General features: G+C 43.8%; 2 protein-coding genes across 2 annotated transcripts; both read left to right on the top strand.

The window, feature by feature from the left end:
* Window positions 1–205: 205 nt before the first annotated feature.
* On the top strand, window positions 206–8844 carry LOC112260732 (nicastrin). Its single transcript, XM_042329589.1, has 17 exons — window positions 206–275; window positions 973–1074; window positions 1200–1323; window positions 1488–1603; window positions 1706–1851; window positions 2018–2162; window positions 2344–2456; window positions 2709–2861; window positions 2974–3078; window positions 3198–3275; window positions 3403–3572; window positions 5755–5857; window positions 5981–6079; window positions 6757–6844; window positions 7014–7180; window positions 7297–7509; window positions 7739–8844. The coding sequence occupies exons 1-17, from the start codon at window positions 206–208 to the stop codon at window positions 7859–7861; spliced, it is 2115 nt and encodes a 704-aa protein (XP_042185523.1). The 3' UTR covers window positions 7862–8844.
* A 5654-nt stretch (window positions 8845–14498) lies between these two features.
* Window positions 14499–26951, top strand: LOC112260731 (vang-like protein 2). Its single transcript, XM_024436043.2, has 8 exons — window positions 14499–14953; window positions 19835–20212; window positions 20443–20566; window positions 20827–21434; window positions 21635–21768; window positions 23757–23892; window positions 24388–24634; window positions 24872–26951. The coding sequence occupies exons 2-8, from the start codon at window positions 20142–20144 to the stop codon at window positions 25130–25132; spliced, it is 1581 nt and encodes a 526-aa protein (XP_024291811.1). The 5' UTR covers window positions 14499–14953; window positions 19835–20141; the 3' UTR covers window positions 25133–26951.
* Window positions 26952–27916: the final 965 nt, after the last annotated feature.

The following is a 27916-nucleotide window of genomic DNA, read 5'->3' as shown; positions in this document are numbered from 1 at the left end:
ACCACAGGAGACTGTACTGTACAGCTTCCCATATCTTCCCATATTCAGATGTGACAATATCAGAATAGGTATCTTGAGGTGGGGATAGAGGTAGAGCTTGTGGAGGGTTAGTTGCTGTGGTATCGCCGTGTACAAGCGCCATGCTCATTTCCATGAGGGTATCTTGTATTTGGAGAGAAAAGGGGGTAAGAGGGGTTGATTGGGTATGTTTGCTGAGTTCGCTGGCAAGATATTGGAGTACTTCGTGGAGCGCTATAGGGTCCATTTTGTCCTTGGTAAGTGGTATTTCTTCTCCGGTGGTGATGCTTGGTGGAGAAATTGAGATGGTGTCCTTGTTCGATTCAATACACTCCTTGGGTGACCTGGTAGCATTCATTGGTTTGCTAGGTTGGATCACTCTAATATATTGTGAGGCCAGTTGGACATACTGCCAAATTCTCCAAAATTACGTTGGAGGCCGCATATGGTCAAGAAATGAACATTCAATTCTCTGGCAACAGCTCTGGGTGACATTCCTGCAGTCAGCATTCCAATTGCATGTCCCTCAAAACTCGAGACTACTGTGGCGTTGTGTGACAAAACTGCACATTTTAAGGTGGCATTTTATTGTCCCCAGCACAAGGTGCACCTGTGTAATGATGATGTTTAATCAGCTTTTTGATATGCCACACCTGTCAGGTGGATGGATTATCTTGGCAAAGGAGAAATGCTCATTAACAGGGATGTAAGCAAATTTGTTGACATTGTATTTATATATCTACTACTGTACAAAATAATATTATTTTTTGCTTATAGGCATTTACTGCATTATTTGATAGGAACTATGAACACAAGCATTTTGCTGCACCCACCATAACACCTGCTAAACTGTGTACCGACCAATACAATTTGATTTGGTTTGGTGTCTTGGGAATACATCATTACAGAAACTGGTCACTTCAATTCAATTGTTTCTCTTCTTTTGTCTTTCAGATGTGAGTTGTAACTCTGTTGCGCAGAAGATTTATGTTGAACTGAATAACACTGTACCATGCGTCCGACTGCTCAATGCTACACATCAGATTGGCTGCCAGTGTGAGTGACATGACACACACACACTCTGCTTGGTACAATACTGTGCTCTGTATCCTTGCTATATTTATGTAATGCTGGATATTTGCATACTAAGACAAGCATTTTTTTTCTATCCTGTGTCTCAGCCTCGATATCAGGTGATACAGGGGTGATCCATGTCTTGGAGTCTGAGGCAGATCTGGAATGGCCTTTGAGCAAAGGACCCAATCCTCCTTATATGGTCCTGTTGGAGTCATCCCTCTTCACCAAGTAGGCTACACACACACAGCCGAAAACAGTCAACTCCATCTCCATTGACCTCCAGAACAAAGTTGGAACACACTCACTGTGACTATTGTTCAGCACAACCACAGAATGATATTATCTATATCCTAGTAGACCCCTCATACTCAAACATTGTCATCATTTTACAGGTCCATCATGATGAAGATGAAGAATGCCTCCAGCAGGGTGGCAGGGGTTGTGGTGGTCCAAAAAACTAGCCCACCAGAGTTCTCGCCACATACGACATGTCCCAATGAGAACACAGGTAGGAGGATCAGGCGTTAGGTCGCCAGTCTGTCAAAATGACCACATGATCTTTGCTAACCAGCATGCTTTTTGAACGTCATTTGTTTACTTTTATCCTCAGGTGTTTACACGGAAACCTATGATCATAATTTAGCGCACTGTAACACGACTGTATGGAATCCTCGGGGGAACGGTCTATCCTATGAGGAATTTGACTCCCCTGTCTTCTCCCTAAAAGAAGACAATGAAACAGAGGTCATCAAACAGGTGAGTCACTTCAAGCAGTCACAACCCAGTCTGGTAAAATCATGTCACTTAATGACCATGAAACGTCTTTATCCAAAGAACAGAGGTGATGTTTTATTCTACCGTATTTCTGTGTATTAAAACAATGTGCTCCTCATTCTGATAAATGTATACACTCTACCTGCAGTGCTACTTTGATCATAATCGTGTGGTGAACGGCAGTGGCCTGCAGTACCCTCTGTGTGCCATGCAGCTCTTCTCTCATATGCATGCTGTCACTGACACTGCAACCTGCATGAGACGCAGCAGCATGGACTTCAGCACCTCCCCAGGTATACAAAGATGCATTATTGTATATGCGTGAGTAGTCAATACACACACTGTCATGTATATCTTACAGATCTCTCTCTCTCTCTCTCTCTCTCTCTCTCTCTCACTCACTCACTCACTCACTCACTCACTCACTCACTCACTCACTCACACTCACTCACTCACTCACTCACTCACTCACAGTGATGGTGTGTGACCCACTTGGTGGTTATAATGTGTGTGCTTTCATCCGGCCTTATAACAGCACCGCCTTTGGTCACAAGGAGAACGAGAGTGTTGTTATAGCAGCAGCCAGGGTGGGTGATGCATTGAGGCCTTGCCTCCCACTGACACATCTTGTCACATGTTCACAGATGTCTAAGCCTTTTGGAATCTACAAAATAGTTTATACAATATGAGCCACATTCCAGTGTGTGTTATACACAGCCTGAAAAGTGCTTTGGTATTTGCTCAGTACCATTTCCTTCTATACAATCTGACATGGTTTTTCCTTGTTTGACGTTTATGGAAAATTGACTGAACACTGGATTCTTTCTCCATTTTTGTAGCTGGACAGCAGGGCATTTTTCTTGGAGGATTCTACAGGAGCGGAGGGGAGTGTCTCAGGGTTTGTCACTCTGCTGGCTGCTGCCCAGGCACTACGTGAAGCCACTCAGGAAGCCCCTCCCACACGGAATATCCTCTTTGCCTTCTTCCACGGGGTGAGTTCCTTTGGTCTCCCTTAGCAAGTCAATCTGTGGTATGTCAATTATGGAGTCCCATGTTGAGTGTTGTACTGTAAGATGATGTTTATAGCTTATTCCTCTCTTTCAGGAAGTATTTGACTACATTGGCAGCTCTCGAATGGTTTATGACATGAAGAATAACATGTTTGTGATAGACCTGGATAATGTTCACTCAATACTGGAGATTGGACAGGTTAAGACATGTATATGTTATCGCTGAATACTCAAATACACAACAGCCATCAATGTGTGGACATACAAATGCATGGATATACGATCAAATAACAATGAATCTGTTATGTAATTTGTTAGGTAGCAGTGCGCAGTGGCACCAACCTATTTCTTCACTCAGACCCTGTGTCCAGGAGGAACAACACCGTCCATGACGAGGTTGGAGTGAAATGCTTCTATTTGTGGCACGCTTCCCTGGTCCATCCTCATCCACCCCTTTTTTATATATTCTCTTCATTATGCTCTCTCTCAACCAACTTTTCCCAACCTCTTACCTCTGTTTCAGGTTACGAATCTTGTAAAAAACTTACAGTCCTCCACGGCTGGTCTCAACTTTTCATTGGTTGAGACAGATTTTTCTCAACCACTCCCGCCCTCCTCCTTTCAGCGTCTCCTCCGAGCTCGGGCAATTCCAGGGATTGTTCTTGCAGACCATCAAACAGATATCAACAATAGGTGAGTGTTGACTATGGTCTGTCCTTGCTGGTTATTTTTATTACTGCAATCTTTATCTTGCCTGATATGGATTTCTTTATTAGTGAAGTGTTCGACCCTATTTTTTTATTCCACCTTTATTTAACCAGGTAGGACAGTTGAGAACAAGTTCTCATTTACAACTGCAACCTGGTCAAGATAACGCAAAGCAGTGCGACACAAACAACAACACAGAGTTACACATGGAATAAACAAACGTACAGTCAATAACACAATAGAGAATAAAAGTCTACAGTGGGGCAAAAAAGTATTTAGTCAGCCACCAATTGTGCAAGTTCTCCCACTTAAAAAGATGAGAGGCCTGTAATTTTCATCATAGGTACACTTCAACTATGACAGACAAAATGAGAAAAAAAATCCAGAAAATCACATTGTAGGATTTTTAATGAATTTATTTGCAAATTATGGTGGAAAATAAGTATTTGGTCACCTACAAACAAGCAAGATTTCTGGCTCTCACAGACCTGTAACTTCTTCTTTAAGAGGCTCCTCTGTCCTCCACTCGTTACCTGTATTAATGGCACCTGTTTGAACTTGTTATCAGTATAAAAGACACCTGTCCACAACCTCAAACAGTCACACTCCAAACTCCACTATGGCCAAGACCAAAGAGCTGTCAAAGGACACCAGAAACAAAATTGTAGACCTGCATCAGGCTGGGAAGACTGAATCTGCAATAGGTAAGCAGCTTGGTTTGAAGAAATCAACTGTGGAAGCAATTATTAGGAAATGGAAGACATACAAGACCACTGATAATCTCCCTCGATCTGGGGCTCCACACAAGATCTCACCCCGGTGGGGTCAAAATGATCACAAGAACGGTGAGCAAAAATCCCAGAACCACACGGGGGGACCTAGTGAATGACCTGCAGAGAGCTAGGACCAAAGTAACAAAGCCTACCATCAGTAACACACTACGCCGCCAGGGACTCAAATCCTGCAGTGCCAGACGTGTCCCCCTGCTTAAGCCAGCACATGTCCAGGGCCATCTGAAGTTTGCTAGAGAGCATTTGGATGATCCAGAAGAAGATTGGGAGAATGTCATATGGTCAGATGAAACCAAAATGGAACTTTTAGGTAAAAACTCAACTCGTCGTGTTTGGAGGACAAAGAATGCCGAGTTGCATCCAAAGAACACCATACCTACTGTGAAGCATGGGGGTGGAAACATCATGCTTTGGGGCTGGTTTTCTGCAAAGGGACCAGGACGACTGATCCGTGTAAAGGAAAGAATGAATGGGGCCATGTATCGTGAGATTTTGAGTGAAAACCTCCTTCCATCAGCAAGGGCATTGAAGATGAAACGTGGCTGGGTCTTTCAGCATGACAATGATCCCAAACACACCGCCCGGGCAATGAAGGAGTGGTTTCATAAGAAGCATTTCAAGGTCCTGGAGTGGCCTAGCCAGTCTTCAGATCTCAACCCCATAGAAAATCTTTGGAGGGAGTTGAAAGTCCGTGTTGCCCAGCAACAGCCCCAAAACATCACTGCTCTAGAGGAGATCTGCATGGAAGAATGGGCCAAAATACCAGCAACAGTGTGTGAAAACCTTGTGAAGACTTACAGAAAACGTTTGACCTCTGTCATTGCCGACAAAGGGTATATAACAAAGTATTGAGATAAACTTTTGTTATTGACCAAATACTTATTTTCCACCATAATTTGCAAATAAATTCATTAAAAATCCTACAATGTGATTTTCTGGATTTTTTTTCTCATTTTGTCTGTCATAGTTGAAGTGTACCTATGATGAAATTTACAGGCCTCTCTCATCTTTTTAAGTGGGAGAACTTGCACAATTGGTGGCTGACTAAATACCTTTTTGCCCCACTGTATATACAGTGTGTGCAAATGGAGTAAGGAGGTAAGGCAATAAATAGGCCATAGTGGTGAAGTAATTACAATTGAGCAATTAACACTGGAGTGATAGATGTGCAGATGATGATGTGCAAGTAGAAATACTGATGTGCAAAAAAGTAAATAAAAACAATATGGGGATGAGGTAGGTAGTTGGATGGGCTATTTACAGATGGGCTGTGTACAGCTGCAGCGATCGGTGAGCTGCACAGATAGCTGATGTTTAAAGTTAGTGAGGGAGATACAAGTCTCCAACTTCAGCTATTTTTGTTTACCCATGCGCAGGTACTATGAGAGTTTTTATGACAATGCTGCCCACCTGAACCTGACTTATCCATCTAACTTGAGTCCAGAGGAACAGCTAGAGTTTGTGACTGATACTGCAAAGGTATTGTTACCATAGTAAACCCACTGATGGGTTTATTTGTAGTAGTCACAGTTTCCATTACATTGTCCACTGTCTGTTAGAATAATATCTCTCTCTCTTCCCTCCCTCACTGTACTCTTTCAGTCTCTTACCGAGGTGGCTACTGCAGTTGCCCGCGCTCTCTTCAAGCAGGCTGGGGGAAACAACTCCCAAGTAAACAAAATCAATGCAGACCCCAAAACAGTAAGACTCGATGATTGATGAGGTGTTGTACAAGTGAAACTGATCAGTCATGGCTTCCCGAGTGGTGCAGTGGTCTAAGGCAGTGCTAGCTGTGCCACTAGAGATTCTGGGTTCGAGTCCAGGCTCTGTCGCAGACGGCCGCGACCGGGAGACCCATGGTGCGGCGCACAGTTGGTCCAGCGTCATCTGGGTTAGGGGAGGGTTTGGCCTGCAGGGATGTCCTTGTCCCATCGCGCACTAGCGACTCCTGTGTCGGACCGGGCGCAGTGCACACTGACACGGTTGCCAGGTGCACAGTGTTTCGGTCGACACATTGGTGCTGCTGGCTTCTGGGTTAAGTGGGCATTGTGTCAAGAAGCAGTGCGGCTTGGTTGGGTTGTGTTTCGGAGGACGCATGGCTCTCAACCTTCGCCTCTCCCGAGTCCGTACGGGAGTTGCAGAGATGAGACGAGACTGTTACTACCAATTAGATACCACAAAATTAAATTGGGGAGAAAAAGGGGTAAGAAATGTTTTTTAAACTGATCAGTCATACTGTTATAGTCTGTTATTTTCCATGACACTTTCAATATGCCTGTTACCATATGTCATTCTCAACATCTAAAATCTTTTAAAATTCACTTTTTTTGGAACAGTGAGCAGAATTGTTTGACCAACACTGTGCATCTCTCTCTCAGGTGACCCAGATGCTGTATGGGTTTCTGGTTAGATCCAACAACAGCTGGTTTCAGGCAGTGATGGCCCCAGAACTGAAGGACATCCTCCGTGAGTTTTAGTCTGATACTTTTTCACAAGGACACCCTTTGACGATATAGAGGTATTCTGCTACTACTGACGTCGTAAAACCCATGCAGATATGGACTAGTCACAGACACACTCACATCCATAAAGAAGGTACTTGGGTCTTCATTGCGTTGTGTTTTCTGTCTCTCAGAGCCCAACCCACCCCAGTACTACGTTGGTGTTGCCAAGTCGTCCCATCAGGCTAACGCACTGACCTATCTGGTCCAATATCTCCTGGCTAATTTAACGGGAACAGCCACCAACCTCACCCAGAGCCAGTGCAAGAAGCCAGATGAGCTGCCGAACGAGAGCACATATGTAAATGTGGCTCTGTATCTGTCTGTACTGATGGATAGATGTTTACAAATTAAAAATGTGTTTCTTTGTATTGCTGGAACCACACCGCACTCTGATTCGCTCATTCTCTCCCTCAGTTGTACTCTTATCTCTGGGTTCAGGGCGTGGTCCCACCCAACAGCACTCAGAGGGAGTCTTTCTGCGTACGCACAGCAGTACGCCTGGTCAAGGCAGTGTCCCCCGCCTTCGATCTGGGGGATTACATTTCCAAAGAATATTCCACATGGACAAAATCGCAGTGGAAGTTCATCAAAGCTCGAATTTTCCTAGTAGCCAGCCGGGACCTGGAGGTAAAACTGCACTCAATTTTCCCACCATGATCCATCTGTTTAATTCATTACAGTTTTGTATACATTCATATAGTTATGTTTGAATCTAGTAAGCCTGTGTAAGTGGTCAAATATTGTATTTTTATTGTATATTGTTTTTACATGTTTGACTGTCCATTGTCTGATAAAGATGATGGTAGAAGAGAATCACATTATTTACCCTTTTCTTTCCTCTTAATTTCTCTCATAGATGCTGACCTTAGGCGTGGGAGTGGCCGTGTTGTTCACATCGCTACTGGTCACATACTTTGTCAGGACCAAGGCAGATGTCCTCTTCAGCTCCGTCAGGGAACCCAACAACGCCGCATACTGATTGCCTCATACTAACCTGTGACCAGCAACCACTACTCTCACAACCAAACAGTTTTTTTTTTTACACACAATAGGTACACAGACAAATAGATAGACAGGTTAGGGTGACCAACAGACAGGTTAGGCAGAACTTGAGGTTTTAACTCACAGTGAATGGCCTGTTTGGACTCAAACAGATGAGTTTTAACACATAACCGGATTTGATTGGCCTGGATGGATGTGGACTCAACAGGGTCAGATTGCCACCAGTGTAAAATATGTTCATATTTCATTTTTTTGTTTTGTCACATAATGTTTTGTTTACTGTATCATGGGATTAGGCACTAAACTTTGTTTGACCTTGACGTGTGTGTGTGTCCAAATGGGAGGTGAGTGTTTGCGAGCGTGTGCAAGTGTGTTTATTGAGTATGCGGTTGTAGTATGTACAATAGCTTTCCTGTCATTTCTCAGGAGAATGAAACCTTATGTCGGGCAAATGGACTTTGGATGTGGGTTCAGCTGAATGACCATTACTATGCTTAAACATTCAGATATCCAAATAGTATTTTTTTTATTTGGGTTGCAGTCTTTAAAAATCTACTTTATTTTAAGTCTAGACATAAATTGCAGGATTTAATAACATCATGCCCACATGTTTTTAATCATGTATTGATGGAATTGTTAATTGACCTAGGGTTTTTTTGTATGTGAAGGTGATCTCTGATTTTGACCAACTGGGGAATAAATGTGATTATTGCCTTGATAACAGGTTGCCATTGTAAATGAGAGCTGGTTCTCAACTTGCCTACCTGGTTAAATAAAGGAGAGAGAACTAAATAAACATGGCCTTTTTTCCTATCTAATGTTGCTTCTCTACTATTTCCCAGCATGGTTTTGGTACAGGACATGGTCTAGGACAGGAGAAGGTACTGCAGTATGCAATTACATACAGTGCCTTCAGAAACTATTCACACCCCTTTTTCCACATTTTGTTACAGCCTGAATTTAAAATTGATTAAATATAGGTTTTTTTGTCACTGGCCTACACACAATACTCTTCATTCAAAGACCCAATCATGGACACTCTTACTGACAGTTGTGGCTGCTTCGCGTGACGTCTTGTTGTCTCTACCTTCTTGCCCTTTGTGCTATTGTCTGTGCCCAATAATGTTTGTACCATGTTTTGTGTTGCTACCATGCTATGTTGTTGTCTTGGGTCTTTCTTTATGTAGTGTTGTGATGTCTCTCTTGGGGTGATGTGTGTTTTGTCCTATATTTTATTTTTAATCCCAGCCCTCATACCCGCAGGATGCCTTTTGGTAGGCTGTCATTGTAAATAAGAATTAGTTCTTAACTGACTTGCCTAGTTAAATAAAGGTACATTTAAAATAAATACCCCATAATGTCAAAGTGGAATTGTTTTTTAAAATTTGTACTAATTAAAAATGAAAATCAAATGTCTTGAGTTAATAAGCATTCAACCCATTTGTTAAGGCAAACCTAAATAAGTTCAGGAAATGTGCTTAACAAGTCACATAAATTGCATGGACTACCTCTGTACCCCACACACAATTATCTGTATGGTCACTCAGTTGAGCAGTGAATTTAAAATACAGATTCAACCGTGAAGACCGGGGAGGTTTTCCAATGCCTCCAGAAGGGCACCTATTGGTAAATGTGTAAAAAAAATAGAAATAAACAGGCATTGAATATCCCTCTGAGCATGGTGAGATAAACGAGAGAACAGCTCATTCCTGGGGTGTGTGGGGTCCTTGATGAGGCCAATGGGGATTTTAAAACATTTAAGAGTTTAATGGCTGTGATAGAGGAAAACTGAGGATGAAACAACAACATTGTAGTTACTCCACAATGGTAATCTAATTGGGAATGAAAAGAAGGAAGCCTGTACAGAATTTAAAAAAATCCAAAACATGCATCCAGTTTGCAACAAGGCACTAAAGTAATACTGCAAAAAAATGTGGCAAAGCAATTCCCTTTTTGTCCTGAAAGCAAAGTGTTTGGGACAAATCCAATACAACACAGAGTACCACTCTTCATATTTTCAGCATGGTGGTGGCTGCATCATGTTATGCGTATGCTTGTAATCGTTAAGGACTGGGAAGTTTTTTAGGATAAAAAAGAAACAGAATGGAACTAAGCACAGACAAAATCCTAGAGGAAACCCTGGTTCAGTTTGCTTTCACCAGACACTGGGAGATTAATTCACCTTCCAGCAGGACATTAACCTAAATCACAAGGCCAAATCTACACTGGTGTTGCTTACCAAGACATTGAATGTTCCTGAGTGGCCAGGTTACAGTTTTGACTTAAATCTACTTGAAATTCTACGGCAATACCTGAAAATGGTTGTCTAGCAATGATCAACAACCAATTTGACAGAGCTTGAAGAATTTTGAAAAGAATAATGGGCCAATGTTGCACAATCCAGGTGTGGAAAGCTCTTAGAGAGCTACCTAGAAAGCCTCACAGCTGTAATCGCTTCCAAAGGTCATTCAAACATGTATTGACCCAGGGGGTTGAATAGTCATCTAATCAAGGTATATATATATATATATTTTTTTTACAAATGTTAAAATTTTTCCTCCACTTTGACATTACAGCGTATTCGGTGTTGATCGTTGACAAAAAAAAAGACAATTACATCCATTTAATCTAATTTTGTAACACAGCAAAATGTGGAAAATGTCAGGGTGTGAATATCTGAAAGCTTTGTATCTTTGATATTGGAGTTTAAGTCAGTGTTGCCAACTAATTTTCAGGGTAAGTTGCTAGAGGCAGGTTGATTTGTTGCTAAAAGTTGCTAAATGACATTGTGATGTCATTGCGTGATAACATAAAACTGCGTCATTACGTAGAATAGACAATAACGTTACTCAAATTGACTGGCCATCTCAGCGAAAAATATGATTTGACATTTATTCAGGTACAGACTCCCACTCTTTTCTGTACTTCTGGCTGTACAATTTTGATTGAGACATATTGATTGATGTTGTAAGTTCTGTTCAAGATCATACATTCATGACCAACTAGATTCATTGGGTTTGTCTCGTCAAACCCGTACTACTGCTGCTGCAGTCAGCCAACAATAATTTGCAATTTGCTGAAATTGCTGCTGGCCTGCTGCTGCCTGTGCATGAGCTGAGCGCCTGCTGCTGACTGTCACTCACAATGCAATTTTGCAGCCAGGCACGTGTGTTGTGACTGAGTGTGTTTTATTTTTTATTTTTTTATTTCACCTTTATTTAACCAGGTAGGCTAGTTGAGAACAAGTTCTCATTTGTAACTGCGACCTGGCCAAGATAAAGCATAGCAGTGTGAACAGACAACAACAGAGTTACACATGGAGTAAACAATTAACAAGTCAATAACACAGTAGAAAAAAAAGAGAGTCTATATACATTGTGTGCAAAAGGCATGAGGAGGTAGGCGAATAATTACAATTTTGCAGATTAACACTGGAGTGATAAATGATCAGATGGTCATGTACAGGTAGAGATACTGGTGTGCAAAAGAGCGGAAAAGTAAATAAATATAAACAGTATGGGGATGAGGTAGGTAAAGTTGGGTGGGTTATTTACCGATAGACTACGCACAGCTGCAGTGATCAGTTAGCTGCTCAGATAGCAGATGTTTGAAGTTGGTGAGGGAGATAAAAGTCTCCAACTTCAGCGATTTTTGCAATTCGTTCCAGTCACAGGCAGCAGAGAACTGGAACGAAAGGCGACCAAATGAGGTGTTGGCTTTAGGGATGATCAGTGAGATACACCTGCTGGAGCGCTACGGGTGGGTGTTGCCATCGTGACCAGTGAACTGAGATAAGGCGGAGCTTTACCTAGCATGGACTTGTAGATGACCTGGAGCCAGTGGGTCTGGCGACGAATATGTAGCGAGGGCCAGCCGACTAGAGCATACAGGTCGCAGTGGTGGGTGGTATAAGGTGCTTTAGTAACAAAACGGATGGCAGTGTGATAAACTGCATCCAGTTTGCTGAGTAGGGTATTGGAAGCTATTTTGTAGATGACATCGCCGAAGTCGAGGATCGGTAGTATAGTCAGTTTTACTAGGGTAAGTTTGGCGGCGTGAGTTAAGGAGGCTTTGTTGCGGAATAGAAAGCTGATTCTAGATTTGATTTTAGATTGGAGATGTTTGATATGAGTCTGGAAGGATAGTTTACAGTCTAGCCAGACACCTAGGTACTTATAGATGTCCACATATTCTAGGTCGGCACCATCCAGGGTGGTGATGCTAGTCGGGCGTGCGGGTGCAGCCAGCGAACGGTTGAAAAGCATGCATTTGGTTTTCTCCAACAGTCTACTCAAACAATTGGATGCAGTCTATCACAGTGCCATCCGTTTTGTCACCAAAGCCCCATACACTACCCACCACTGGGACCTGTATGCTCTCGTTGGTTGCCCCTCGCTTCATACTCATCGCCAAACCCACTGGCTACAGGTTATCTACAAGTCTCTGCTAGGTAAAGCCCCACCTTATCTCAGCTCACTGGTCACCATAGCAGCACCCACTCGTAGCACGCGCTCCAGAAGGTATATCTCACTGGTCACCCCCAAAGCCAATTCCTCCTTTGGTCGCCTTTCCTTCCAGTTCTCTGCTATCAATGACTGGAACGAACTGCAAATATCACTGAAGCTGGAGAGTCATATCTTCCTCACTAGCTTTCAGCACCAGCATGATTACCAACAACGACGAGACGGCCTACAGGGAGGAGGTGAGGGCCCTCGGAGTGTGGTGTCAGGAAAATAACCTCACACTCAACGTCAACAAAACAAAGGAGATGATCGTGGACTTCAGGAAACAGCAGAGGGAGCACCCCCCTGTCCACATCGACGGGACAGTAAGTTCCTCGGCGTACACATCACGGACAAACTGAATTGGTCCACCCACACAGACAGCGTGGTGAAGAAGGCGCAGCAGCGCCTCTTCAACCTCAGGAGGCTGAAGAAATTTGGCTTGTCACCAAAAGCACTCACAAACTTTTACAGATGCACAATCGAGAGCATCCTGTCGGGCTGTATCACCGCCTGGTACGGCAACTGCTCCACCCACAACCGTAAGGCTCTCCAGAGGGTAGTGAGGTCTGCACAACGCATCACCGGGGGCAAACTACCTGCCCTCCAGGACACCTACACCACCTGATGTCACAGGAATTCCATAAAGATCATCAAGGACAACAACCACCCGAGCCACTGCCTGTTCACCCCGCTATCATCCAGAAGGCGAGGTAAGTACAGGTGCGTCAAAGCAGGGACTGAGAGTCTGTTAAAGACTGTTAAACAGCCACCACTAACATTGAGTGGCTGCTGCCATACATGTAAAGAATGTATCACTAGCCACTTTAAACAATGCCACTTAATATAATGTTTACATACCCTACATTACTAATCTCATATGTATATACTGTACTCGATACCATCTACTGCATCTTGCCTATGCCATTCTGTACCATCACTCATTCATATATCTTTATGTACATATTCTTCATCCATTTACACTTGTGTGTATAAGGTAGCTGTTGTGAAATTGTTAGGTTAGATTACTCGTTGGTTATTACTGCATTGTCGGAACTAGAAGCACAAGCATTTCGCTACACTTGCATTAACATCTGCTAACCATGTGTATGTGACAAATAACATTTGATTTGATTTGATTTCCTAGCCTCGGAGCAGTGGGCAGTTGGGAGGAGGTGCTCTTATTCTCCATGGACTTTACAGTGTCCCAGAACTTTTTTGAGTTTGTACTACAGGAAGCAAATTTCTGTTTGATAAAGCTAGCCCTAGCTTTCCTAACTGCATGTGTATATTTGTACCGAACTTCCCTGAAAAGTTGCATATCACGGGGGCTATTCGATGCTAATGCAGAACACCACAGGATGTTTTTGTGCTGGTCAAGGGCAGACAGGTCTGGAGTGAACCAAGGACTATATCTATTCCTGGTTCTAAATTTTTTGAATGGAGCATGCTTGTTTAAGATAGTGAGATAGGCACTTTTAAAGAACAACCAGGCATCCTCTACTGACGGGATGAGGTCAATGTCATTCCAGGATACCCCGGCCAGGTCAATTAGAAAGGCCTGCTCGCAGAAGTGTTTTAGGGAGCGTTTGACAGTGATGAGGGGTGGTTGTTTGATCGCAGACCCATTACGGATGCAGGCAATAAGGCAGTGATCGCTGAGATCTTGATTGAAAACAGCAGAGGTGTATTTGGAGGGCGAGTTAGTTAGGATGATATCTATGAGGGTGCCCATGTTTAAGGATTTGGGGTTGTACCTGGTAGGTTCGTTGATAAATTGATAATTTGTGTGACAGAGAGAATAGTTTTTGTGTCATTTAGAGGGGAAATGCGTGCATTTTAGCATTTGAGTCACTTTTCAAAAGTTGCTAAAAGTTCCAAATACATTTTTGAAAGTAGCTAAATTTGTTGCTAGGTGCTGTTTGAATAAAGCCAAGGTAGTCTGAAAAGTTGCAAAATCTAGCAACAAAATTGCTAAGTTGGCATCACTGTTTTTTTTGTTTTTTTGGCATCACTGATTTTGGTACTAGTTCTAAGTAGGATGTTATATGGGGGGTCTGAAGTTGGCTACGTCATCAGCCTTGAGGTTCCACAAAAAAAAGGAGTGGAGGAGGGGCAATGAATCGGGGGCAGGCCCCAGGGTACTACTGTTGAGGGGGGGAAATGAGGAACGTGAGAAAATACCTGAATTAATATTTTGAGACATCTAAGCAGTTTTTCAGTGTGGATAGGTATAGAGAACAATGTTTGGACCTCATTGACCATTGAAGTACACGGGAAGACAAAATAAATAGGCGCTAGAGTCTCATGTTTCCGAAACAATAAGTCTGTTGTCGCTCGAGACAGCAGTTGCAGGGAAGTTTAGAGAGGACCCCTGATCGGGCCTATTGTTATTTTCACCCTGGACACGTATCTACGGTATCTAACCAGATATCGGACGGTTCGTAGGGCTGAGTCCTGAGTCCCCAACAATTTGGGAGGAAGTAGCCTACCCTCATCGCGACGGCATGGAAACTAGACTCGGAGAGGATACATGGGTTCCAGCTTCGTGAGAATTTTCGCGGAAGGTTGGTGTTTATTTCAATGTGCATGATCCATTCATTCAGGGTTTTCCCTTTCGAAAAGAGGGTGAAAAGATTCGCCGACTGGAAATGTCAGTCTCGCCCCATTGTTTGCCCTAACCCTCATAATGGACGATGCTGATGTTGCATACAATTAGCATTTATAACTTGTTTTTCGTAGGTGAATCTTCGATTAACATATTTTGTTTGCTAGTTTATTGCTCATGTAGTAACAGGTTATTGTTTCATTCAGTCCTTTGTGGTTGTGATGTTTAATTATTAATAGACCTTCATGTTGGTCCCTGTTCTAAACAGGCTGGGCACGAAATGAGGCTGATGCATGCCAGTATGTTACGAATATAACTTGCTACAGTGTATCTGATTCAGCTGGTGGTTAAAGTACATGTTTGTAACATTGTTACAACATGGTAGCAAGGATTGCCCCCATTGTAACAAGATTGTAACATTGTAAAAAGGACTGTAGCTAGGCATGTAATAAATGTATTCTGCAGTCTAGAAATTAAAGTGAAACAGTATGTATGTAGACTACTGCAGCAGCTCAAATGCTGGTGCTTGTTTTACTTTCCGATCAAAGTAAACTACAAAAACTGGGCAGCAAGTAGCCTAGTGGTTAAGAGCGTTGGACCGGTTACCGAAAGGTCGCTGGTTCGAATCCCCGAACACATTAGGTGAAAATAATCTATATGTGCCCTAAGTAAAGCTCTTAACCCTATTTGCTCCTGTAAGTCAGAGTGTCTGCTAAATTACTCAAATGTACACAATTACAATGTGTTCAGTTGAAAGTTATGTTAGGTTAATGTTAACTTTTGTGTTACACATAATGAAATCAAAATGGTCTTGTAAAATTATCAGAAGCTAATGAAAGTACAACAAATAACCAACTTTGCCACTGCAATCATCCAAAATATATACACAAAATAACAGCTGGCTACAATATTATTATTTTGTTAATTTTATGCCTACCTTTATCATGTAGTAATTGGCTACTAGCTTTTGCTTGGGCTACTGTAGAGTTCCCAATGCCCAGACTATTGTCCCAGCTGCCGTGGCTCTCAAAATAAACAGGCCAACAAGTCATAGGCCTATAGATGAGGCGAAGTCAATGGTGACAGAGGCAAGACTTGGGACAGTGGTAACCTCTAACCCATGCATGGGCTTGAATATGTCTTATGAGCACAGTTTGTGTTTGGTAAATTGTCTTGCCCCTCTTGTATCAATCGTAACAAGATTGCACTGTCCAGTCCATAATCTATTGATTTGGCCACACCCCATCTTCCACATTGTATTCTACACACACCAGCTCCACTTCATATCACATGGGCAGATTGGGCACAAAGGTTGAGAGTGCATAGTTGTCTGTTTTCCAGTGGGTTTTCTGGTGTTTTTGCAGCTAGCAGTAGGTGGGTGGGGTTTGAAATGGTGTGTGTGTGGCCCTCTCTCATACACTCTCTCTACACCACTGGTGCTGGGCTTTGTTTATTTCGTTTTATTTCATTTATTTTCACAGTTGCCATTTTTTCCTTCATATTACTCTGATATGAAGTAACATACCTCTTTGACACTATGATCATTACTCTGACATGAAGTAACATACCTCTTTGACACTATGATCATTACTCTGACATGAAGTAACATACCTCTTTGACACTATGAGCATTACTCTGACATGAAGTAACATACCTCTGACACTGATCATTACTCTGACATGAAGTAACATACCTCTTTGACACTGATCATTACTCTGACATGAAGTAACATACCTCTTTGACACTATGATCATTACTCTGACATGAAGTAACATACCACTTTGACACTATGCTCATTACTCTGACATGAAGTAACATACCACTTTGACACTATGATCATTACTCTGACATGAAGTAACATACGCTTTGGCACTATGATCATTACTCTGACATGAAGTAACATACCTCTTTGACACTGATCATTACTCTGACATGAAGTAACATACCTCTTTGACACTGATCATTACTCTGACATGAAGTAACATACCACTTTGACACTATGATCATTACTCTGACATGAAGTAACATACCCTTTGACACTATGATCATTACTCTGACATGAAGTAACATACCTCTTTGACACTGATCATTACTCTGACATGAAGTAACATACCTCTTTGACACTGATCATTACTCTGACATGAAGTAACATACCTCTTTGACACTGATCATTACTCTGACATGAAGTAACATACCACTTTGACACTGATCATTACTCTGACATGAAGTAACATACCACTTTGACACTATGATCATTACTCTGACATGAAGTAACATACCTCTTTGACACTATGATCATTGTTTCTGTTTGGACTTTTTGGACCACTCCCTCAAGCAGTTGGTGAAAGTTTGGATTTGATTTAATACAAATGGTTTTGAAGGGTCTCTCTGTGTGGGCATGTAGTTAGGCGTATATCACCTCCCCGGCTTATATTCACCAAGCGCCATTAAAAGATTAAACTTTGTGAGAGTGGAAGGAGATGGTGGTGTCATTTGTCAGGCATGTGTGCTGTTATGGTAGTCTAGGTAATGGTGTAGGATCATGTGAAGAGAGAGATGTACTCAGAGAAGGCAAGGCATCTATGATACTCACTATGAAGCAATGAGACGTGCATAGTAGTAATACACTGTCAGGAAAGCCCTTGTCTGACTGGATCATCATCTTTTTAAAATAACGTTTAAATATAAAATTAATATTTTAAGAGACTAAGGTTCAGTGGGACTACCTATTAAAATAAATAAATAGGGGCCTCCCGAGTGGTGCAGCTGTCTAAGGCACTGCATCACGGTTCTTGAGGCGTCACTACAGACCCGGGTTAGATCCCGGGCTGTGTCACAACCGGCCTCGACCGGGGGTCCAATGGGGTGTCGCACAATTGGCCCAGCATTGTCCGGGTTAGGGGAGGGTTTGTCTGGGGGGGCTTTACTTGGCTCATCGCACTCTAGCGACTCCTTGTGGCGGGCCGGGCGCCTGCGTGCAGCTGGCTTCCAGGTTTAGTGGGCGGGTGTTAGTAGGTTTGGCGAGTCATGTTTCAGAGGTCGCATGACTAGACCTTCGCCTCTCCCGAGTGAGTCCCTTGGAGAGTTGCAGCGTTGAGACAAGATTGTAATTGAAATTGGGAGGAAAATAATAAAAACCATTTTTGTGTGTATATATCTATATATAATATGACTACAGGGCCAGATTAGGCTGCTAAAAGTGAATTGGGTTGATTTGTTACTGGGCTTGCTTGTGTATGGATTTTCTACAAGCACAGGCAGGTGAATCTGACAGCTTTCTATGTTTGTTTAGATTGCTACGGTATGGTTGGCCTCAGAGCCGAGTATTTAGAGAGTTGGGCCATTTAAAACATTTTTTTTATATTGTTGTAATTCTAGACATTCAGTTATACCATTATTTAAATATGTTATGTTAACAAGGCGCTAACATGGCTGCCACAGAATTTTGGAGTGTCATGTTAATGCATCATAATGCAGAAACCTCAATGGCCCAACTCTCTAATTACGTGGCTCTGGTTAGCCTTTATGACATGATGATGTGGTTGAGTGAGGTTGGCGTTAGTCACGTGAGGAGTCACCACCACCACCCGCACAGTTAATTAACTGGGTCACAAGACACACAGGGTTGAATAGGGAAAGGAAACTCTATCTAGGCCTATACATCTCTCCAGCAGACCACACCTTGATGGATCAGGTGTTCATCATATCCCCAGTATCAAGCAGACGGCCTGGTCTGTCCTTGGGGGATCAAGTCCAGATCACGGGAATACTAACAGCAAGCTGGGATGAGCATGTCTTCTCCCTGCTCCTCACTATGTAGCGTAGCGTAGCCTACCTTGTAGCGTAGCCTACCTTGTAGGGTAGCCTACCTTGTCTCGAATTTCATATACATTAAGCATACATTTTTCCCCACATCCTTTACACAGCACCTCCATAGAGACTGATTAATAGATTGTTTCTTTTCAGCATGCGATGGTAGCTGAAGTTGAGCACATGCTCTGGGGCTCATATGTTTTTATTGGTGTGTACAAAGGCTGTGTTTATTAGCATAAACAGTGGGGCACTCTACTAAGACAAGGTTTATGTCAACTTGTGCAAGCAGACACACACATACTTTTACATTTTTTATGGAAGGAGGGAACTTGAGAATATAATGGTATTTTGGTGGAGTTGTTTAATTGAATGCCTTGCAAGGCTATGACTTACTATCGCCCCACACGTGACAAATCAAGCTCTCCAATTAACATCAAGCTCTCCAATTAACATGGTTAGCCCATACAATTTACATAGTGCCCCTATCAATTAAGCATGTGACAAGACAGTCACACAAACACTTGTATTTATTTGGCATTTTCCTCAGGGTATGAGAGGGTGGGGTAAGGTCAGGTTCCCATGGAAACTGTCAACCTCAAATCCCCTCCAGCTGAACACCCTCTTTCATCACCATGGCAGCGGAGAGGCCCTGTTACCCAGGGGACCAAGGGAGACCAAGAGGGAATGTGAGATGGGGAAAGAGGGAGAGGTCAAATAAGTTTGTGAAAACACAGTAATCCAATGTGGCTGCCATTGTATCGGATCTGTAGGCTTTCCAGAACCTCATCTCACTGCAGTCTTATGGCCTGTAGAACTATGCTCACGTGAGGACCAACCTTCCCTGAGATCTGAAGGCTTATCTTTACCCCTAGAGCTAACATATTTTAGCTCAATTGGCTAACGTCGTCTTGAGTTGCACAGACAGTTGGGGTCAAATACCAAGAAACTGGTTGGTTTTAAACACCACAGCTTAGGGATAGGAGTTGGTTTTTGTCACTAAATCTACCCCTTTTCTCCTCTATTTCAGGACCTGTCCACTTCAACACCCGCCTCCTATACTCCCAACCATCATATCTTTTTACCCCCCCTGTCTAGTCTAGCTTTTCTTCTCCTTCCATCGTTTCCCTGATTCCCTCTATCTGGTGGGCTCTTCTACCTCTCCCTGTCCTCCGGCCTCCAAAATAGATTCCTTCAGGAGTAAGGTTGACCTGCTGAAGCTGCCTCTGGCCCTGTCCACCAAGTCCATCTCTGAGCGCAAGAGCCAGCTGGGCGGAGCCAGGGAACAAGCCACGGGGGGAGGAGGGGCCCACAAACCCTGCCCACCGACCCGCGACATGGACAACGAGTCACAGTACTCGGGCTACTCCTACAAGTCGTCCCACTCCCGCAGCTCCCGCAAGCACAGGTACCAGAAGTGTGTTTTTGGGGCATTTGTGACCACCCAAGCGTGCACGCACACTGTAAACACTGAGATCAAAGGCATGTGTGTAATACACATCGATCAAATAGTCAATGGGCACATTGATGAGCAACCACACGCACGGATCACACATGTACCCCCAGGCTTCGGTCACACAATGACATGGGCTTAACACACTGACATAACTGTGTGGTTGTCCTGTTTCTGTGCTCCAGGGATCGGAGGGACAGGCATCGCTCCAAGAGCAGAGATGGCAGCAGCCGTGGAGACAAGTCTGTGACCGTCCATGCCCCTGGGGAGCCACTGCTAGATGCAGAATCCACCCGCGGAGATGACCGGGTCAGAATCACAACCTCCTCTCCAACCCCTCTACATCTCAAAATCCTTATCTCATAATAGGGCCAGAGGTTTTCCTGACCATGTGACCTAAGCAGGAAAAACTCAGATCAGGTTATGTGGTCAGAAAAACCTCAGGGCCCCAGTCATCTTCCCTACCCATCCAAATCTCAACATCTCTATCCTCTCATATCTCTTTAAAGTCCCCTTTCCAATCTCTCCTGTATGTTTACATGATCTCCTGTCTCTGTTCCTCTCTGTAGGATGACAACTGGGGTGAGACCACCACTGTGGTCACAGGCACATCAGAACACAGCGTTTCCAACGAGGACCTGACACGCGTCTCCAAGGAGCTGGAGGAATCGTCTCCTCTGGAATGCAAGCGCTTCCTGGGGCCTGTGCTGGGTGGCTGCCTGGGCCTGTTCGCCCTGTTCACCCCCCTGGCCTTCCTGGTCCTTCCCCAGCTGCTGTGGCGTGAGGCCCTGGAGCCCTGCGGCACGCCCTGCGAGGGTCTATACGTCTCTCTGGCCTTCAAGCTCCTGGTGCTCCTCATCTCCTCCTGGGCGCTGTTCCTGTGCCCTCCACGCGCCACCCTGCCCCGCTTCTTCGTCTTCCGCTGCCTGCTCATGGTGCTGGTGTTCCTGTTCGTGGCGTCCTACTGGCTGTTCTACGGCGTGCGCGTGCTGGAGCCCCGGGAAAGGGACTATAGAGGCATCGTGGAGTATGCGGCGTCGCTGGTGGACGCGCTGCTCTTCATCCAGTACCTGGCCCTGGTGCTACTGGAGGTCAGACACCTGCAGCCTGCCTTCTGCCTCAAGGTGGTGCGCACCACAGACGGGGCTAGCCGCTTCTACAACGTGGGACACCTCAGGTCAGTCTGTGCTGTCTGTGTGTGACTGTAGAGTGTCAGGATGAGGATGATCATTACTAACACAATGATAAAGATTATGATGACGATGGATCTCACAATGATGATGGTCCATCCTGTCATGGTTTTACACAGGGCAAGTATGTACATTATAGCTGTTTCTGCATGCTCAATGTGATGCTGATGGTGTCTGTGTGTTCCAGTGTCCAGAGGGCAGCAGTGTGGGTTCTGGATCAGTACTACAGGGACTTTCCTGTCTACAACCCTGCCCTGCTCAACCTGCCCAAGTCTATCCTCTCCAAGAAGATGTCTGGATTCAAAATCTACTCTCTGGATGGTAAATAGCACTGTATACTACTTACTTTCTCTACCTCATCCCTCTATCCATCCATTCATCCACCAACTAACCAACTACCCTACCTCACTCCATTCATCCACCAACTAACCAACTACCCTACCTCACTCCATTCATCCACCAACTAATCAACTACCCTACCTCACTCCATTCATCCACCAACTACCCTACCTCACTCCATTCATCCACCAACTAACCAACCCCTACCTCACTCCATTCATCCACCAACTAACCAACCCCTACCTCACTCCATTCATCCACCAACTAACCAACCCCTACCTCACTCCATTCATCCACCAACTAACCAACCCCAACCTCACTCCATTCATCCATCCATCCACTGACTGATGTACAGTGGGGGAAAAAAAGTACTTAGTCAGCCACCAATTGTGCAAGTTCTCCCACTTAAAAAGATGAGAGGCCTGTAATTTTCATCATAGGTACACTTCAACTATGACAGACAAAATGAGGGAAAAAATCCAGAAAATCACATTGTAGGATTTTTAATGAATTTATTTGCAAATTATGGTGGAAAATAAGTATTTGGTCACCTACAAACAAGCAAGATTTCTGGCTCTCACAGACCTGTAACTTCTTCTTTAAGAGGCTCCTCTGTCCTCCACTCGTTACCTGTATTAATGGCACCTGTTTGAACTTGTTATCAGTATAAAAGACACCTGTCCACAACCTCAAACAGTCACACTCCAAACTCCACTATGGCCAAGACCAAAGAGCTGTCAAAGGACACCAGAAACAAAGTTGTAGACCTGCACCAGGCTGGGAAGACTGAATCTGCAATAGGTAAGCAGCTTGGTTTGAAGAAATCAACTGTGGGAGCAATTATTAGGAAATGGAAGACATACAAGACCACTGATAATCTCCCTCGATCTGGGGCTCCACGCAAGATCTCACCCCGTGGGGTCAAAATGATCACAAGAACGGTGAGCAAAAATCCCAGAACCACACGGGGGGACCTAGTGAATGACCTGCACAGAGCTGGGACCAAAGTAACAAAGCCTACCATCAGTAACACACTACGCCGCAAGGGACTCAAATCCTGCAGTGCCAGACGTGTCCCCCTGCGTAAGCCAGTACATGTCCAGGCCCATCTAAAGTTTGCTAGAGAGCATTTGGATGATCCAGAAGAAGATTGGGAGAATGTCATATGGTCAGATGAAACCGAAATATAACTTTTTGGTAAAAACTCAACTCGTCGTGTTTGGAGGACAAATAATGCTGAGTTGCATCCAAAGAACACCATACCTACTGTGAAGCATGGGGGTGGAAACATTATGATTTGGGGCTGTTTTCCTGCAAAGGGACCAGGACGACTGATCCGTGTAAAGGAAAGAATGAATGGGGCTATGTATCGTGAGATTTTGAGTGAAAACCTCCTTCCATCAGCAAGGGCACTGAAGATGAAACGTGGCTGGGTCTTTCAGCATGACAATGATCCCAAATGCACCGCCCGGGCAACGAAGGAGTGGCTTCGTAAGAAGCATTTCAAGGTCCTGGAGTGGCCTAGCCAGTCTCCAGATCTCAACCCCATAGAAAATATTTGGAGGGAGTTGAAAGTCCGTGTTGCCCAGCAACAGCCCCAAAACATCACTGCTCTAGTGGAGATCTGCATGGAGGAATGGGCCAAAATGCCAGCAACAGTGTGTGAAAACCTTGTGAAGACTTACAGAAAACGTTTGACCTCTCATTGCCAACAAAGGGTATATAACAAAGTATTGAGATAAACTTTTGTTATTGACCAAATACTTATTTTCCACCATAATTTGCAAATAAATTCATTAAAAATCCTACAATGTGATTTTCTGGATTTGTTTTTCTGATTTTGTCTGTCATAGTTGAAGTGTACCTTTGATGAAAATTACAGGCCTCTCATCTTTTTAAGTGGGAGAACTTGCACAATTGGTGGCTGACTAAATACTTTTTTGCCCCACTGTATATGTCTTGATCCACAGACAACAGCACCAATAACACCAACAGTCAGTCCAGGGCCATGATTGCTGCTGCAGCCCGCAGGAGAGACAACTCTCACAGTGAGTATTACTACGAGGAGGCCGAGCTGGACCGCAGGTGCCGCAAGCGGAAGGCCAGGTAAGGCGGACAACATCCTGTTTCCGATACATTTCTATAATATACTTGAAAGTGATTACAGAGGGACAAACCCTGTTAATGTTTGTGTTCAGTGAATTTTGTTATGAACGTTGCTAGAGAATGACCAGTCCCTTTCATAGTGTATTTCAGGCACAGTAATGATGACTGATGACACTATCCATTAAGCTCTCCTGTATCATGATTTAAAAATAAATAAAAATAATAATAAAATATTGAACCTTTATTTAACTAGGCAAGTCCGTTAAGAACAAATTATTATTTACAATGACGGTCTACCCCGGCCAAACTCGGATGACACTGGGCCAATTGTGCGCCGCCCTACGGGATTCCCAATCACGGGCGGGTGTGATGCAGCCTGGATTCGAACCAGGGACTGCAGTGATGGCTCTTGCACTGAGATACAGTGCCTTAGACCGCTGCACCACTCGGGAGCATGATGATGGTGATCATAATGATGATTGTTGTGTTGTCCAGGCTGGTAGTGGCAGTGGAAGAGGCCTTCACCCACATCAAGCGTCTCCAGGATGATGACCCCGCAGCATCGTCCCCCAAACACCCCCGTGAGGTGATGGACCCCCGGGAGGCGGCTCAGGCCATCTTCGCCCCCATGGCCCGGGCCATGCAGAAGTACCTGAGGACCACACGCCAGCAGCCCTACCACAGCATGGAGAGCATCCTCACACACCTGCAGTTCTGTATCACTCACAACATGACCCCCAAGGTGAGAAACAACGTATCACGTTCACTTGTCTATAATGTATAACCTGCAAAGAGAAGGGATACATTGTGTCACTTCCTGGGTATAATGTTACAACAGCTTTTGGGATAAATAGCATGCATTTGATCAGATCTACAATTCAAACAGTCACTTGTGTTTAACTACTCATCTACTCTGTACCCATTCACAGGTCTTCCTCACTAAGGTTGATTTTGAAAGGCTGTATTTTTGTCTTTTCAGGCTTTCCTAGAGCGTTACCTCAGCCCGGGCCCTACCTTGCAGTACCAGCGCGAGAACGGCAGGGGGCGCCATTGGACTCTAGTGAGCGAGGAGCCGGTGACCTCTGCCCTGCGCCACGGTCTGGTCTTCTCCCTGCGCCGCCTTGACTTCTCTCTGGTCGTCACGGTGCAGCCCCTCCCCTTCCTGCGTATTGGTGAGGAGTTTATCGACCCCAAGAGCCACAAGTTTGTGATGAGGCTACAGTCGGAGACCTCTGTGTAGAGGGGGTCAGTGGAGGCCCCTCATCCTATTGGGATACGCAGGGTGCTAGATCATGTAATCTCCTATTGAACCATTGTCATGGATGTTAACAGAATGTGATGAAGCTACAATCTTCCATAGAAAGAAGATGGATGCCTTGACCATGTCTTTATGATACACTGTAAAATTCCCTTGTTTTTCCAAAGGGAGCATTGGCCTACATTTATTCTCATGAATAACAGCAATTTTTGCTACTTTGACTGCAACCACTGGAATACATCACTGTGTAGTAAACTCTTCACATAAAGATCACTATCTGACTGCCAGAGGGTCATGGCTAGAATGGATTCAGCTTTTGTCAAATTAACATCAAAAGTTGCATTTTAGCTAACCCTTAACCTAATTATCTTAACCTGGTACGTTAATTCTCCTAACCTGCTACGAAAAGTCAACCTAACGTTAATTTGACAAAAGCTGGATCCCTTCTAGCCATGACCCCGTTAGAGGGGCTCTGTCATGTCTTACAAAATGACCAATCAGAGTACAACTCTCAAAGGTGGCAGGCAGGCTGACGGTTAAAAGCGTTGGGCCAGTAACCAAAAGGTTGCTGGTTCGAATCCTGAGCCGACCAGCTTGGAAATCTGTGCCCTTGAGCAAGGCAATTTACCATAACTGCTCCTGTAAGTCACTCTGGATAAGAGTGTCTGCTAAATGACTAAAATATAAGTCAGCTGACTGCGAAGTTGGTATACAGCTTCTACTCATTGCCAGTGTGTTGTGCTTGAAGTGATGACTAGGACTGTTTTATATAGGGTGTGACTTTTTTTATTACTGAATGTATACGTATTGAGTTAAGGTTTTTCTTCTTGCCTGTAGGCCAACTGTCTTCATCTGTTTGGGAAGGAACTACATTCCTGAGCTTGTTGTACCTGATACTGTATGTTGTAAGGAGTCATATATTCTGTGTATATGTGGCTCTCATTTCATTTTATGCTTGCCTTTTTACACACGTTATCATGATTTTGGTAACATTGAATGAGGAAATCTGAGAATACATCCCTGCCTTGGGACAGCTTTCTCAGACAGACTGTCCTGAAGAACCTGTAGTTCAATTATGCTTTTTTTGAACGGTCTCCTCTTGCCTTTACCCTGTGTCCACTGTCCTCCATCCATCTCCCTCTGACCAGGAACATGTGATTGTATCCTCACTGCAAGTCCTCTGCAGTTGTAGCAAATCACCAGATTGTGCCACATATTAAAACAAGCACAGTATGATTGCGGCATCCAACAGCCTTACCCATGTGTGAACTACGAAACGCTTTCCGGTCATCTCTGGCAAAGAACCACTTCTCTGACCACTAAACTTCTCGGTTCTAGCCAAGACATACTGTAACTGGCAGCCTGGTGTTGAGACTTGAACTGCTCCAAACTGTTCTTCAAACCTTCTTTTGGACAACTGAGCCACTATGACTGCCAGTCATTTTAATTCAAGCAGAAATGCCCTTCATTTCTGTGAGAACAACCAATGAAACAAAGTTCAGAACTAGTTGACATAACTGACGAGAACATCTGGATGACAGAACGCAAATGGTTGTTCCAGTTTTTTATGGATTCTAGAATTTAGGGTTTAGGTACATTTTATATGATGAGCTTATTTGTTTCTTTTTTTTTTTAAAGATGCCTAAGTTATAATGCAATTCAATAAAAATTAAACATTTACTTTTGGAAAAGAGGACAGCTTGTACATGTGTACATTTGACTTGCATTGTTTATTTTATTAATAATAGTAGCTTGTATAGTGTGCTAGATGTTTTTGACATTATTAAACCATTTTCCTGTGCGCCTGTTCTCTCTCTCACTACTTTTTCTCACACACACCGAGTTGTGATTGTGTGAAGCCCTGTCTGTCATTTTCCTAGCCTCATATTACTAGACTGATTACTGCTGAAATCTGTGTAGTGGAACAGAATGTAATCTTGGGAGAGTTCCAGATGGTTGTAAGAGGTTATCATTATCCTGCCCTGTTAGCAAAAATGCCTGCGGCTATGGAACCTTGACCTGTTCACCGGATGTGCTACCTTGTCCTGGACCTGCTGTTTTCGACTCTCTCTACCGCACCTGCTTTCTTGAACTCTGAATGCTCGGCTATGAAAAGCCAACTGACATTTTCTCCTGAGGTGCTGACCAACCACTGTGATTATTATTATTTGACCCTGCTGGTCATCTATGAACATTTGAACATCTTGGCCATGTACTGTTAAAATCCTCATCCAGCACAGCCAGAAGAGGGCTGGCCACCCCTCATAGCCTGGTTCCTCTATAGGTTTCTTCCTAGGTTCCTGCCTTTATAGGGAGTTTTTCCTAGCCACCATGCTTCTACATTTGCATTGCTTGCTGTTTAGGGTTTTAGGCTGGGTTTCTGTATAGCACTTTGTGACATCAGCTGAGGGTTTATAAATAAATTTGATTGATACCTGGCCATGCGACTTGTGTCTGAACGGTCAAATCTGATTTATTTGCCCTCAAGTGATTTTTAGAATGTTATTTGGCATATCTTGTTGTTTGCTAATTACTTTGTTGACAAGAACATGTGGTAGGTAACTAGATAATTGTTTACAAAGTAGTGAATGTGCTAGAAAGCAAAAAAGCTACCTAGCTAGTTGACTGCTGTGGCTAGGGAAACTCATTTAGAAAGTTGGATCATATCCTTTGAGGCTTTTAAAGGGTTCTTACACTATGATTTTGAACATTCAAATCAACTGGGAAACGTCCAAGGCAGGCATTGTTGTCACCTTAGCTTGCTAC

The sequence above is a fragment of the Oncorhynchus tshawytscha genome, linkage group LG10 (genome assembly GCF_018296145.1).
Source record: "Oncorhynchus tshawytscha isolate Ot180627B linkage group LG10, Otsh_v2.0, whole genome shotgun sequence".
Classification (NCBI taxonomy): Eukaryota; Metazoa; Chordata; class Actinopteri; order Salmoniformes; family Salmonidae; genus Oncorhynchus; species Oncorhynchus tshawytscha.
Note: the sequence above shows the minus strand (reverse complement) of the source record. Positions and strands in the feature narration are given on the sequence as shown.

Bases quoted from the DNA above. Each gene is read 5' to 3' on its own strand.
- LOC112260732 (XM_042329589.1), top strand. From the start codon at position 206: ATGTTTGCTGAGTTCGCTGGCAAGATATTGGAGTACTTCGTGGAGCGC. The intron at 3,276-3,402 runs GTTGGAGTGAAA...CCTCTGTTTCAG, and splicing joins ACAACACCGTCCATGACGAG to GTTACGAATCTTGTAAAAAA. The intron at 6,845-7,013 runs GTGAGTTTTAGT...TCTGTCTCTCAG, and splicing joins AGAACTGAAGGACATCCTCC to AGCCCAACCCACCCCAGTAC.
- LOC112260731 (XM_024436043.2), top strand. From the start codon at position 20,142: ATGGACAACGAGTCACAGTACTCGGGCTACTCCTACAAGTCGTCCCAC. The intron at 21,435-21,634 runs GTCAGTCTGTGC...TGTGTGTTCCAG, and splicing joins TACAACGTGGGACACCTCAG to TGTCCAGAGGGCAGCAGTGT. The intron at 23,893-24,387 runs GTAAGGCGGACA...TGTGTTGTCCAG, and splicing joins TGCCGCAAGCGGAAGGCCAG to GCTGGTAGTGGCAGTGGAAG.